The 14347-nt window shown below is 33.5% G+C and overlaps 4 protein-coding genes across 4 annotated transcripts in view; all 4 read right to left on the bottom strand.

Annotated features, from left to right (window-relative positions):
- LOC125834121 (uncharacterized) overlaps nt 1–14347 on the bottom strand; it is a 209438-nt gene that overhangs the window by 111672 nt on the left and 83419 nt on the right. The window lies entirely within an intron of this gene.
- On the bottom strand, nt 700–1215 carry LOC125833831 (NAC domain-containing protein 78-like). Its single transcript, XM_049512997.1, has one exon. It carries the CDS (start codon nt 1213–1215, stop codon nt 700–702), a length of 516 nt encoding a protein of 171 aa, XP_049368954.1.
- On the bottom strand, nt 5237–5944 carry LOC125833830 (NAC domain-containing protein 78-like). Its single transcript, XM_049512996.1, has one exon. The coding sequence runs from the start codon at nt 5942–5944 to the stop codon at nt 5237–5239; it is 708 nt and encodes a 235-aa protein (XP_049368953.1).
- On the bottom strand, nt 11259–12039 carry LOC125833829 (NAC domain-containing protein 78-like). The gene has a single exon (XM_049512995.1). It carries the CDS (start codon nt 12024–12026, stop codon nt 11259–11261), a length of 768 nt encoding a protein of 255 aa, XP_049368952.1. The 5' UTR covers nt 12027–12039.

Below are 14347 nucleotides of genomic sequence, written 5' to 3'. Positions count from 1 at the left end.
ATACACATCAGGATCTTGAACACGATAATTTTATCTAAAGTTAAGACACAAACCTTGTGCTGAAGACATCATCACAAAAAAAGGCAAAAGTGTTAGTCGTAAATTGATTTCTGCCTCCTTTCCCTATACTTACGTTACCACAACCGTCAATAATGAAATTATTATCCCTTAAATATTTTTGTAAACCCCAAAATATCCTCCCCTCGTAGAAACCCTATGTAGGACTCTTTTCAATTCAAAAGGTCTTCCTCAAGAAAAAAGTAATTTTCTTTAAAAACATCGTAATTTCTTCCTCGTCTTCCAGATAAAAGTAAAAGTGAATTGAGACACAAATTAATTTGTTTTTGAGTTAATTTAAAATTAAAAGAGTTGAAGTAGCAAGTTTATTTTACTTTAATCAAATTTAAAGGTATTTCAATCAATTAACCAGAAAAGAAGCTTTTCAGCAAATTGTACTACAAATTGTTGTTGTTGCTGCTGCAGAGCTAACAGGAAGTAATAATATCTTCTTCATTCGATCGTTCACAAGGACAAACAAACAAAATTAAGTAATATTGTTGATTTAATTAAGCATTTTCAATTAGATAACACAATTTTAAATATAAAAAGTTATATAGTAACAATAATAAGGATAAAGGTGCAACACATTTTCCGTTGATTCCACAGACCTAGGTTTGATCTTCCGAATTCGTGCACTCTTCATTCATCAACATGCATCATTGTGGCTTTGGTGCGAGTTCTCTTCTTAATAGCACATAGAACATAATCTCTGCAATCCTTGTCAAATTTATCAAGAATATACGTTGAGAGGTCGTATTCCTTCATCAACCAATGGCCATCTTCCTGTTTATAGCCTTTATTCTTATAACACATGCTCTTCTTGTATCCAATCACTGGTCCTCCGTTCTTTCGAACAGGTTTGCTCTTGTCTTGCTGTTTCCAACTGCCCTTATTTCCCACATCACGACTATATCTGGACTCGCTTTTCTTCTTGAGCTTTGTGATGAAGAAGCGATACTGACTACAGTCGTCGTCATTACAGCAGGGTACTCCATGACTGTAAATATCCCATGGTTCTTGTTCACTGTAAGTATCAACATGAGTAGTGATGAATCCAGAATCATCCATGAATTTTCCAGCAATGAATCTCAACAAGAAAGTAACAGCTTCTGCATCAGTCGGACTGAACCGGAAACCCTCTTCCAAATTCTCCATTATACACTCAATTTCTCTTCTGTTTTTTTTCTTCGTACAAAAGAAGAAAACAGAGTTGCCAATTTATGCAGAGAGGCAAAGTTGTATGTAAATTTTTTATGGAAACTTTCTATACTTCTACACGTTTGCTATAACAGAAAAAAAACATATTTGGAAACTTTTGTTGTAATATTTTATGGAAATTTTTATACCAAAAAAATAAAGAGGAAAGAAATTACACATTCTCTATAACCAAGCATATAGAAACTTAGGATTTGGAAAGTTTTTTTTTTTTGGGAAGGTTGAGAACTCCAATTTTAACTTTATTTTTCTTTATAATATAAAAAATAATAATTTTAAGTATATGGTGTTTGTGACAAAAAAATGAAATATCATTTAGAAAATATAAAAACATATTTAATCACAATTTTCTTCGATGTGATTATTTCAAACTCTCACTTTTCAAATTTAAAATTGTTCAATTCTCATATATTTATTGTGTAGATTTTTTCTCAATTATTGATACTGCTATTTAAGCTAACCGTCATATTTTTAATTTTTTTTATTTCAGAGTAAAATTGTGGTACAATAACGTATCAAATGTAATTCACACCTTATGAGGGTGATGCATACGTAATCTTACCCTAATCTTGTGAAGATAAATATATTGTTTCTGATAGACCCTCGGCTCAAGTAAAGCATGTCAAAATCAGTGAGTAAAAGGATATACCGTAGTGATAGAACTCATTAAGACAACGGAGAAAAGAACATTAGCAATAACAAATAATACAATAGTTGAAGCAATGAAAACAACAAGTAATAGTAGAATCGAAGAATAAAAGAGTGGGTGAGTACTAATGATAATACTAATATCGGAAACTAGACCACGATCAACTATTTACTAACCTTCTACCCTAATCCGCAACTTTTATATTCTCCTATCTATGGTCATGTCCTCAGTAAGCTGCATGTCATGTCATATTTAATCACCTCCCCTTAGTACTTCTTCGGTCTACCTCTACTTCTCCTAAGAGCCACTACAACCAACTTTTGTCACCTCATCACCCTCCTCATTGGGTGAGAGTCATCTGTGCATTTCCTCTTCACATATCCAAACCATCTCAATCTCATCTTGTCCTCCACAGAGGTTACTCACACCTTGTCTCATATATCTATGTTCCTAATCTTCTCTCTTAGTGTTTCCACACATCTATCTCAACAATATCATCTACGTTACTTGCATCTTTTGGATGGATGTGCGAGTTCTTGACTACCAACACTCTGCTCTATACAACACATCTAAGTTTTGGTGACACATTTTTATCATACAAAACATTTGACACGAGTATTCATTAAACCTTGAATACTTTTACTGTTGTAGAGTTCTATTTTGTACATATCAATAATAACAAGGCATTATTTTCCCACAAAATAATTATCACAGAAAAGATTTTGATTCTTTTACACAAACATATGTACACTAGAACAGGGAAAAGAGACAAAAGTTCTGGAAATGGAATATGCACCTTAACTATAATTATATAATATTAAAATGCTCCAAAACCAACAATTCAATCACTAGTTCTTTTTTAATTTTGATGCTTCAGATAATTAGAGGAACTTGTTCTTGAGTAGGTACTATTGAACACATTTGCTATCAGTAGGACTGAATATAAGGTATAAAATTTTTGAAACACTAATTCCGATATCCTAAGATTTCCAATTTTATAATTACGTTGTTATAGAGAGGTTTGACAGTACATGAATGAAACGTCATAAGGTTAATTTTTTGTTAAGTAAAACGTTAACGTTAGGCTGTTAGGTCAGAGTTGTTGTAGGAGCTTGTCACAGAACCAGTCACATTCTTGTGGCTTGTGGGATGAAAAATTGAAATTATGCCTACATTCTTTACGTTTAATGTTACAAATAAAGAATACAAATCGTCTTCATACGATACAAAAAAAGTTGAAGTAAAGATATGAAATTCTTAATGGAGCCGTTAAGAATCAAGCACAATTCAACAAAATTTTTAGACGACGAATCACTATTCAATCTCTTGATATATTTCGTTCACAATGTCATGAATTATGGCCCCAATAAAAATTCTAACTCCTCATTCCTCAACATCTTTCCTAGAATGGATTTTAACAACTCCGGTTTTAAGGAAATTTTTAATTTCTCATTTCTTACTCTGCCCTTCATAATTTGTATCTATGAAGCCCCTGCTGATCTCAGGTCCTGAAGAATCAATTTTCATGTTCGCAATCTAGACAAACATCAAAATTACATTTTGCGTTCAGTAAATCTAGTGATTAACTAATTGGACACAGGGGCTCTGGAAAGTCCAGCTGTATTGGAATGGATGTTGAAACAAACATCTACTTCTAGTACTTTATCTGATGACCATTTGAGGTTTTCACTCAACTTTCACCAACTTGAAGGAGTGATATATATATATATATATATATATATATATGGAAGTTGTGAACTACGTAGCAAAGATTGCTCCACTTCTTTCTTTATCTGTCATAATGGGCGGTTTGTTTCTATTTATCTTTTATTGGTGTAATTATTGTTTCTTCGCTTTTAGGCAATTGTTGTAGGCCCCTCTGAAGCAATTTGGATCTCATGATCCGTATTTGGTGTTCGTTTTCATCTTTTCGTCACAACAGAAATACTCAACTCCAGAACTGTGTGGATTAACAAACCCTTTTGCTGCTCAGCTTCTGTTTCGACCAAATATGAAATCAGGTCACCGATAACCGGTATCGTTTTCTCGGACTAATGGTAAATTCAAAATCTAGTTTTTCTATTCCGAATTCCCTTGCTGCACGCCGTTTGTTTGAATGATTGAAATTGAAAAAAACGTTAGTTTTTTTGTTGAGTTTCCAATTAATTGGCGTCCTAATTTCTCACTTCACATGTTTATCTATTCTATTTTTCTTCAATTTAATTTCCTAATATCTACAAAATAAACTAATTTCTGTATTAATAAACGACCACTCAGGTTTGAGGAATTGGAATACTGCAATGAATCCGTTGAGGCTAGTGAAGCGTGTTAAGAATATTAATGTAAAAGAAGCATCCTTAGGAATCTCCTATTATCAGGCATCCTGTCATACCAGATACAAAGACTCAGCTTATGTATTCGTTGGCGGCATTCCTTTTGACCTCACCGAAGGTGATCTCCTCGCCGTTTTCTCTGAGTAAGTCATCTTATACTTTGAGCATTTCTTATTTTTTGATCAATTTGTTTTCATCATCTAATAGTAGTGTCTTTGATGTTAATTAGGTATGGGGAGGTTGTTGATGTCAATCTTGTTAGGGATAAAGGTACAGGCAAGTCAAAGGGTTTCGGTTTTGTTGCTTACGAGGATCAAAGGAGTACAAATCTTGCCGTGGGTACGTCTCTATCTCTCTTTCTCGTATTCTTTTAGGCTCAACCTTGAAAAGAATTTCCAGTGCTTGATTTGTCCTTTGTTCGACTTATAAGATTTTAGATAAGGTCACATAGTTCAAACATATTTTGGCTATATAACTCACTTTTTTGATAGTTGATTTGCAGATAACTTAAACGGTGCTCAGATCCTGGGTAGAATAATCAGAGTGGATCATGTTACCAACTATAAAAAGAAAGAAGAAGAGGATGAAGAGACAGAGAGGAAAAAGGTGAATGCAATCGCGTGCAAGTTCTCTCAGATGAGAAGGTTTGTTCTTCAAGTGTATGAGTGAATGTTAGGGATGGAAAACATACACTCCTCTGACAATTTTGACTCTAGCATGAAAACAACAACATGGTGTAATCCCACTGTACTAGGAGAAGATGATTGAATATCGCTTTAGAAATTGTGTAATTCCTACATATCATTGCATTTAGGAAATTCCAAAAATATGTTTCAACTTTGATAATGAATCTGTAATGCTTTAACATGTGTTCCACTCCTATTTAATAGAAGTAGAGAAATTGAATTATACAGCTTGTTCAAGAATATTAATAACTACATAATGAATCTGTAATGCTTCCTAGACAATCAAAGTCAGGTCAAATATCAAAATCAATATCTAGCATGGGCATGGCTTCAAAAGTATCAAGGGATGATAATGGCTCAACGACCATGTTAGTAACATCCTGCATATTGTTCAGCAACTCTAACTGGGCTTGTAATGCCTTGTCATAACTAGTCGATTCAACAGACGCCGAACTTTGGTCTTCCGAATTCGTGCACTCTTCAGGAACAGCATTCATCAACTTCATTGTGCCTTTGGTGCGAGTTCTCTTCTTAATAGCACAGAGAACATAATCTCTGCAATCCTTGTCAAATTTGTTAAGAATATACGTAGAGAGGTCGTATTCCTTCATCAACCACTGACCATTTTCCTGTTTATAGCCTTTATTCATATAACACATGCTCTTCTTGTATCCAATCACTGGTCCACCCTTCTTTCGAACAGGTTTGCTCTTGTCTTGCTGTTTCCAACTGCCCTTATTTCCCACATCGCGACTATATCTTGACTTGCTTTTCTTCTTGAGTTTTGTGATGAAGAAGCGATACTGACTACAGTCGTCGTCATTACAGCAGGGTACTCCATGACTGTAAATATCCCATGGTTCTTGCTTACTGTAAGTATCAACATGAGAAGTGATGAAACCAGAATCATTCATGAATTTTCCAGCGATGAATCTCAACAAGAAAGTAACAGCTTCTGCATCAGTAGGACTGAATCGGAAACCCTCTTTCAAATTCCCCATTATACACTCAATTTCTCTTCTGTATTTTTTTTCTTCTCAAAATGTACAAAAAAAAGAAAACAGAGTTGCCAATTTATACAGAGAGACAAAGTTGTATGTAAAATTTTTATGGAAACTTTCTACTGGTTTTCTATAACAGAAAAAAACATATTTGGAAACTTTTGTTGTAATATTTTATGGAAATTTTTATACCAAAAAAAAAAAAGAGGAAAGAATTTACACGTTCTCTATAACCAAGCGTAGAGAAACTCAAGGATTTGAAAAACTTTTTTTTTTTTTTGGAAGGTTGAGAACTCTAGTTTTAACTTTATTTTTCTTTATAATATAGAAATAATGTTTAAGTATATGGTGTTTGTGACAAAAAAAATATGAAATATCATTTAGAAAATAAAACATAGTTAATCATAGTTTTCTTCAATGTTATTCTTTCAAAATTCAAACTCACACTTTTCAAATTTAAAATTGTACAGTTCTCGTATATTTATTGTGTACTTTTTTCTCCCAATTATTGATTCTGCTATCTAAGCTATCCACCATATTTTTATTTTTATTTTTAATTTTAGATTTTGAATAATAAATTTTGTGGTACAATAACATATCAAATGTAATTCACACCTTGTGAGGGTGATGTGTATGTAGTGTTATTCTAACCATGTGAAAGTGGATATGTTGTTTCTGATAGACCCCCGACTCAAGTAAAGCATGTCAAAATCAGTGAGAAAAGGAAATACCGTAGTGACAGAACTCATTAGGACAATTGAGAAAAGAATAGTAGCAGTTACAAATTAATACAATAGCCAAAGTAATGAAAATAACATGTATAGTAGAATCGAAGAATAAAAAAGTGGGTGAGTACTAATGATAATACTAAGATCGAAAACTAGACCACGATCAACTATTTACTAACCTTCTACCCTAATCCGCAACTTCTCTATTTTCCTATCTATGATCATGTCCTTGGTAAGTTGCATGTCATGTCATGTCTAATCACATCTCCTCAATACTTTTTCGATCTACCTCTACCTCTCCTAAGAGCCACTACAACCAACTTTTATATCCTCATAACCCTCCTCATTGGGTGAGAGTCATCTGTGTATTTCCTCTTCACATATTCAAAAACCATCTCAATCTCATCTTCTTCATCTTGTCCTCCACAGAGGTTACTCGCACCTTGTCTCCAATATCTATGTTCCTAATCTTCTCTCTTAGTATGCCCACACATCTATCTCAACATCCTCATCTATGTTACTTGGATCTTTTGAATGCGTGAGTTCTTGACCGCCAACACTACACTCCATACAAAACATCTAGTCTAACAACCGTTTTATAAACTTACATTTAAGACTTGATGACACATTTTTACCATACAAGACATTGGATGCGAGCATTCATTTTATCTACTTTGTTCCCACACAAGGTACAATATCATCATCATTAATCCTTAAATACTTTTACTGTTGTAGACTTCTATTTTGTACATATTTCGTTATATATGCAACCATGCGATCAATAATAACAAGACATTATTTTCCCGAAAAATAATTACCACAGAAGATTTTGATTCTTTTACCCAAACATATGTACTGTGTACATTTAGAAGTTTATTATTTACCGGTATTTGTTACACAGATAAAAATGATGAAAGAGTCCAATTATGAAATCAAAACCAAATCAACCACAAAGCTTCTTCCTCAATTGACCCTCTCCAATTCTCTCTGTTCGAGACGTTCCTTCGTACCCTTTTTCTGATACATATATTGGACCTTAAACTTGGCTTCAAATTTTAACTTTGACCTCCAACTTTCATAGTGCACAAACAAACACTTTAACTATCCAACCTTTTAATAAATAAACACGCAATTTTTGGAGCCAAGAGCGTGAAATGCAAACGCTGCCACGTGTATTAGTGAGCCACTCAATGGCTGCCAACTAATTAAACACTTTACACGTGCATTTTTGAACTAAAAAATAAATTAATTAATTAAGGGTAGAGTTGTCATTTCAACATTTTTTTTTACTGTTGTAGGCCTCAAAAATCACTCCTAAATCGCGCAAAAAACATGCACATCACGCGTTTTGCCAGGTAAGACATGCGTGTTTATTTATTAAAAGGTTGGATAGTTAAAGTGTCTGTTTGTGCACTATGAAAGTTGGAGGTTAAAGTTAAAATTTGAAGCCAAGTTTAAGGTCCAATATATGTATTATCCCAAAATAAAACATTGTAATGTGTACAGAATTGTTAAGAAGCAATGAAAACTTAGAATTAGTAAAATTCCATGAACAAAAGAAGAAGGATACAATCACTCGCACAAATGAAAGGAAATTCTAAATATGGTTCAACTTTGACTAGAACAAGGATGTATATTTGTTGTACTACAAATTGTTGTTGTTTCTGCAGAGCTAACAGGAAGTAATATCTTCTTCATTTGATTGTACACAAGGACGAACAAACAAAATCTATGCCATAACGAGGAGAACACACTTAAACAGATGGGGCACAAACTTGCCTGTTGCGGCTGCTGAAAAGAACAAGGTAGACGGGATCTTGAGATGAGAGATTGAAATGCTGAAGAGCTATGTAATCAACATAAAGTATGAACTAGATATAATGTAGTCGAAAAAGTGCCATCAGTTTTTGAAGGACCAGGAAATTGCCGGCATGAGAAAAAGAAACACAATGGAAAATAATGAAGCCATCCTTTACAGTCATACAGTTTAGGAAATACTAACTCGATTGAACTATGGTTATTCTTGATGGAATATTAACTCATATTTAGGAGAGTTCTAGAAACTTAAAGCTTGATGAAAGAAAGAGGGTAATAATGCACGCTAGTTGTTAATGAAGTTGTTGTCATTGGCAAACAAGCAAGATCTGTTTAGTTATTTTGACAAATTCACGGAACCCCTTCTCATTCAGAATCATATTAAGGCATGCAAACACATATAAATGAAAGTTCATAATTTGCTCTCACCTACATAGAGCAACAAATAAGACGATGTACCGATGAAGCTTAACTTCAAACTGATACTCCCTCTGCTCCAATGTATATGACACATTTTTCTTTCTAGTTCGCCCAAAAAGAATGAATTGACATATTTCCTTAATTGGCAAATATTTATTGACACTACCAACATTGGATCCCATTTATTTGGCAAAAAGTCCAAAAGCTGTACACTTCTATTTAAAAATTTATTTATTTTAGAGAGTAGTTTTGAAACATTGCAAAATCTTTCCATATTTCTAAGACTCTGTGCCCAGTCAAACTACATCACATCAAATGGGATGGAGGGAGTACAATTTATGCATTATCCAACAAAAAAAAGGTACCTGCCAGAGCAAATTACAAGTATTATTCATAAAGTTGCACTCAGCCAACTTGATTCCTTATATGCAACCCAAACCTGAGAAAACAGTGTAAATAATCTAAGATCAACAATCACGTGAAAAGTCCTAAATGATGATTTTGACACCTAATGCAGCAACTGGCCCTAGCCTAAGATAAGATACCTAATTAGTAGTGAACTATTACAGTATTACCCAAGTGTATGGTATGTTGCTGCATGCCCTAGCCATATATCGAATTTTACAAACTTTAGACTTCCTTATCAAGCTATAGACAGAGAAATCTTCAAATACCAGTAAGATTAAGAGTAAAGGTAGCTAAACAGAGGGGAATCTTGATAGCTCAGTTATTGACTACCTAAATTTTCACCTTGTTGTTGAGGGTTTGATTTCCCACCTTGTAATCCCCTTCCTTATTTCTCCTTCCCCTTCCCCCAATTTTTTTTTATTTTAAAGAAAGGCAGATAAACAGTGAAAAGCTTACTGAGAGAGCCACAACACCGACATAGAAATCAATTAATGTTGCTGTCATTGATGAGGATAACTTCAAACTCCAAAGAGAGAAATAAAAACAGAAACTATGAAGGAAAAAATAACTTTGTGCAAATATCTACTCACTTTTCCTGACGTCGTAATAGGACAAAGTAAATTGGATCCTGCGCAAAGGAGCTGGGGTCAATGTAACACTACCTGTCAAAATGGTATGTGATAGCAAGGCAGCCATTCAAATAGCTACCAATCCTATCTTTCATGAACAAACAAAGCACATAGACATTGACTGCCACTTTGTTAGAGAAAGAATAGGTCAAGGGATGCTGCAGACAGAATACATAAACACCAAACACCAACTTGCTGATCTACTTACAATGAGTCTTGGACAAGGACAACACAGTATACTACTGAGCAAACTTGGGACGATGAAGAATGTGTTTCAACCATAAGCTTGAGGGGGAGTGTTAGCAAGAGTATCAAGAGTTAACCAGCTGTACGGTTGAGTTAGTTGAAGCATTTAAAAGTTAGTTACAAGACTGATGAGGTGACAGTAGTTAATTACAAAGCTGTATAGATATTTTGTAGTCTTGTAGTGATAGACTAGTATAAAAGGGCATACATGTATAGATTCATTGAAGATGGTTCATAATTCAATACAATTTCTTCTTTCTCTTCTAATTGCTCTATAAGTTGAACTGAGATTCAACATCCACTCATGGAGTTTTCAAAAATTAAGTAATATTGTTGATTTATGCATTTTCAATTAGATAACACAATTTTAAATATAAAAAAGTTATACAACAATAATAAGGATAAACGTGCAACACATTTTCCCATAAATAAGTTGCTCATTTAGCATTGTGTATTTGGTGAACCATGAACATTTTACATTTGCTTACATACATACAGACAGTTGCTTTAGTTGGAGAAAATGGCTGTGGGAAGTTTACAGTGATCTCACTCTTACAACAATATTATAATTTTGCTTCGGGTCAAATTATGCATTCAACATTTCAATTTGAAATGGCCAAGGCATCAAATGAGCCAAGAACCAATTCTGTTCAACGACACAATCCGAGCCAATATAATGAATGGGAAGGAAGCTGGAGATGCAACTGAAGCAGAATTAATAGGCAAAATGCACACAAGTTCATTTCTGGTTACAAAATAATTCATCTTGAGATATCCAGTATACGTTGGCTTACCTTTTGTGCCAGATATCAAGTTCATTGAACATCATATGAATGCATTCTATCCTATCGAGTCCCTATTCTTGGAAGAAGATTGTATTCTATCAAATTATCAACAGATCATGAATTCATATACGAAGCAGAATTGCGCTAACATTGTTGAGGGAATTTTCTGCTTTATATTGAAAGAAAATGTATAACAACTAGAGAAATTTAATCAAGAAGCAACTTAAAGGAAGTGATGCTTAATCATACATTAAAAAAGATTTATACAACTCGTTCAAGAATTCTAATAACTACATAATGAATCTGTAATGCTTCCTAGACAATCAAAGTCAGGTAAAATATCAAAATCAATATCTAGCATGGGCACGGCTTCAAAAGTATCAGGGGATGATAATGGCTCAACGACCATGTTCGTCTCATCCTGCATATTGTTCAGCAACTCTAATTGGGCTGGTAATGCCTCGTCATAACTAGTTGATTCCACAGACGCTGAGGTTTGGTCTTCCAAATTTGAGCACTCTTCAGGAACAGCATTCATCAATTTCATTGTGCCTTTGGTGCGAGTTCTCTTCTTAATAGCACAGAGAACATAATCTCTGCAATCCTTGTCAAATTTATCAAGAATATACGTAGAGAGGTCGTATTCCTTCATCAACCAATGACCATTTTCCTGTTTATAGCCTTTATTCATATAAGTCATGCTCTTCTTGTATCCAATCACTGGTCCACCATTCTTTCTAACGGGTTTGCTCTTGTCTTGCTGTTTCCAATTTCCCTTGTTTCCCACATCACGACTATATCTTGACTTGCTTTTCTTCTTGAGTTTTGTGATGAAGAAGCGATACTGACTACAGTCATTGTCGTCATCGTCATTACAGCAGGGTACTCCGTGACTGTAAATATCCCATGGTTCTTGTTTACTGTAAGTATCAACATGAGTAGTGATGAATCCAGAATCATTCATCAATTTTCCAGCAATGAATCTCAACAAGAAAGTAACAGCTTCTGCATCAGTCGGACTAAATCGAAAACCCTCTTGCAAATTCTCCATTATACACTCAATTTCTCTTATGTTTCTTTTTTCTTCTCACAATGTACAAAAGAAGAAAACAGAGTTGCCAATTTATACAGAGAGGCAGTAAACTTTTTATGGAAACTTTCTATACTTCTACACGTTTTCTATAACAGAAAAAATTGGAAACTTTTGTAGTAGTATAGTTTATGGAAACTATTTATGGAAATTTTTATACAAAAAAATAAAAAGAGGAAATAATTTACACGTTTTCTATAACCAAGCATATAGAAACTTAGGATTTGGAAAGTTTTTTTTGGAAGGTTGAGAACTCCAGTTTTAACTTTATTTTTCTTTATAATATAGAAATAATTTTTAAGTATATGGTGTTTGTGACAAAATGAAATATCATTTAGAAAATAAAACATAGTTAATCAAAATTCTTTCAAAATTCAAACTCTCGCTTTTCAAATTTAAAATTGTACAATTCTCATATATTTATTGTGTACTTTTTTTTCCCAATTATTGATACTGCTATCTAAGCTATCCGTCATATTTTTTATTTCAGATTTTGAGTAATAAAATTATGGTACAATAACGTATCAAATGTAATTCACACCTTGTGATGGTGATGTGTGCGTAGTCTCACCTTAACCCTGCGAAGGTAGATATGTTGTTTTTGATAGACTCCATGTCAAAATCAATGAGTACAAGGAAATATCATAGTGATAGAACCCTTTAGGATAATGGAGAAAAGAACAATAGCAATAACAAATAATACAATAGCCGAAGCAATAAAAACAATAGTTAATAATAGAATCGAAGAATAAAAGAGTGGGCGAGTACTAATGATAATACTATTATCAAAAACTAGACCACGATTAACTATTTACTAACCTTCTACCCTAATTCGCAACTTCTATATCTTCTATCTATGTCCTTGTCCTCAATCCGTAAGTTGCATGTCATGTCATGTGTAATCACCTCTCCTCAGTACTTCTTCGATCTACCTCTACGTCTCCTAAGACCCACTACAACCAACTATTGTCACCTCATCACCCTCCTCATTGGGTCTGAGCCATCTGTGCGTTTCCTCTTCACATATCCAAACCATCTCAATCTCATCTTGTCCTCCACAGAAGTTACTCACACCTTGTCTCCAATATCTATGTTCCTAATCTTCTCTCTTAGTATTTCCACACGTCTATCTCAATATTCTCATCTATGTTACTTGCATCTTTTGGATGGATGTGTGAGTCTTGACCGCCAACACTATACAACACATCTAAGTTTTTATAACACATATTTATCATACAAAACATTGGACATGAGCAATCATTTTATCCAGTCTGCTCCCACACAAGGTACAATATCATCATCATTAATCCTTAAGAGATTGTTTGGTAGAGTGTATTAAAAAAAAAAAATGCATACATTTGCCTTGTGTATTTTGGTACTCTTTTCCAACCTATGTAGAACTGATGCTTGCATTAGTTATACACTCTATTGTTTTTTGTTTTGTTATACACTCTATTGTGTATTGTTAATACCATGGATTTCTAAGTATTAGCAATGCAATGGTTTTAATGCATGCATTAACTCAATTAAAGACCCAATTGCCCCTCAATAACTTTTTTATATCTTTTCCACCATTATAGTGAAGGGTATCGTTGTAAAAAAATATTTTAATGCAATGCATTCTATTTTCAATGCATCAAACCACCAAACAATGCATAAAAATAATCTATGTATAATTAATGCAAGCATAACTAATACACGGGGTCGTTTGGTAGAGTGTATTAGGAAAAATAACGCATGCATTAGCACTGTGTATTACTAGTACCTTGTTTGGTACTCTTTTCCAACCTAGGTATAACTAATGCTTGCATTAGTTATACACTCTATTGTGTATTAAAGTGTGTATTGCTAATACCATGGATTTCTAGGTATTAGCAATACAATGGTTTTAATGCATGCATTAGATTAACTAATGACAAAACTACCCTCTATTATTAATAATAATAATAATAATAATTATTATTATTATTATTATTATAATTATTATTATTATTTTATTTTTTTGTAAAAGAATGTGGGGGTATTTTTGTAAACAAATATTTTTTTAATAGTCTTTATACAAGGCTTGCTATTTCCAATACATCAAACCAAACAATGTATAAGAAATAATGCAAGCATAACTAATGCAAGCATTACTAATGCTTGCATTACTAATGCATGCATTACTAATACATCATATTCAGCATTATTCTTATACACTCTACCAAACGACCCCTACTTGTTAATGCAAGCATTACTAATACACTCTATTTAGCATTATTTTTATACACTCTACCAAACGA

The sequence above is a fragment of the Solanum verrucosum genome, unplaced genomic scaffold (genome assembly GCF_900185275.1).
Source record: "Solanum verrucosum unplaced genomic scaffold, falcon-dt-bn FXZP01000108.1, whole genome shotgun sequence".
NCBI lineage: Eukaryota > Viridiplantae > Streptophyta > Magnoliopsida > Solanales > Solanaceae > Solanum > Solanum verrucosum.
This window is presented reverse-complemented; position numbering and strand designations above follow the sequence as displayed.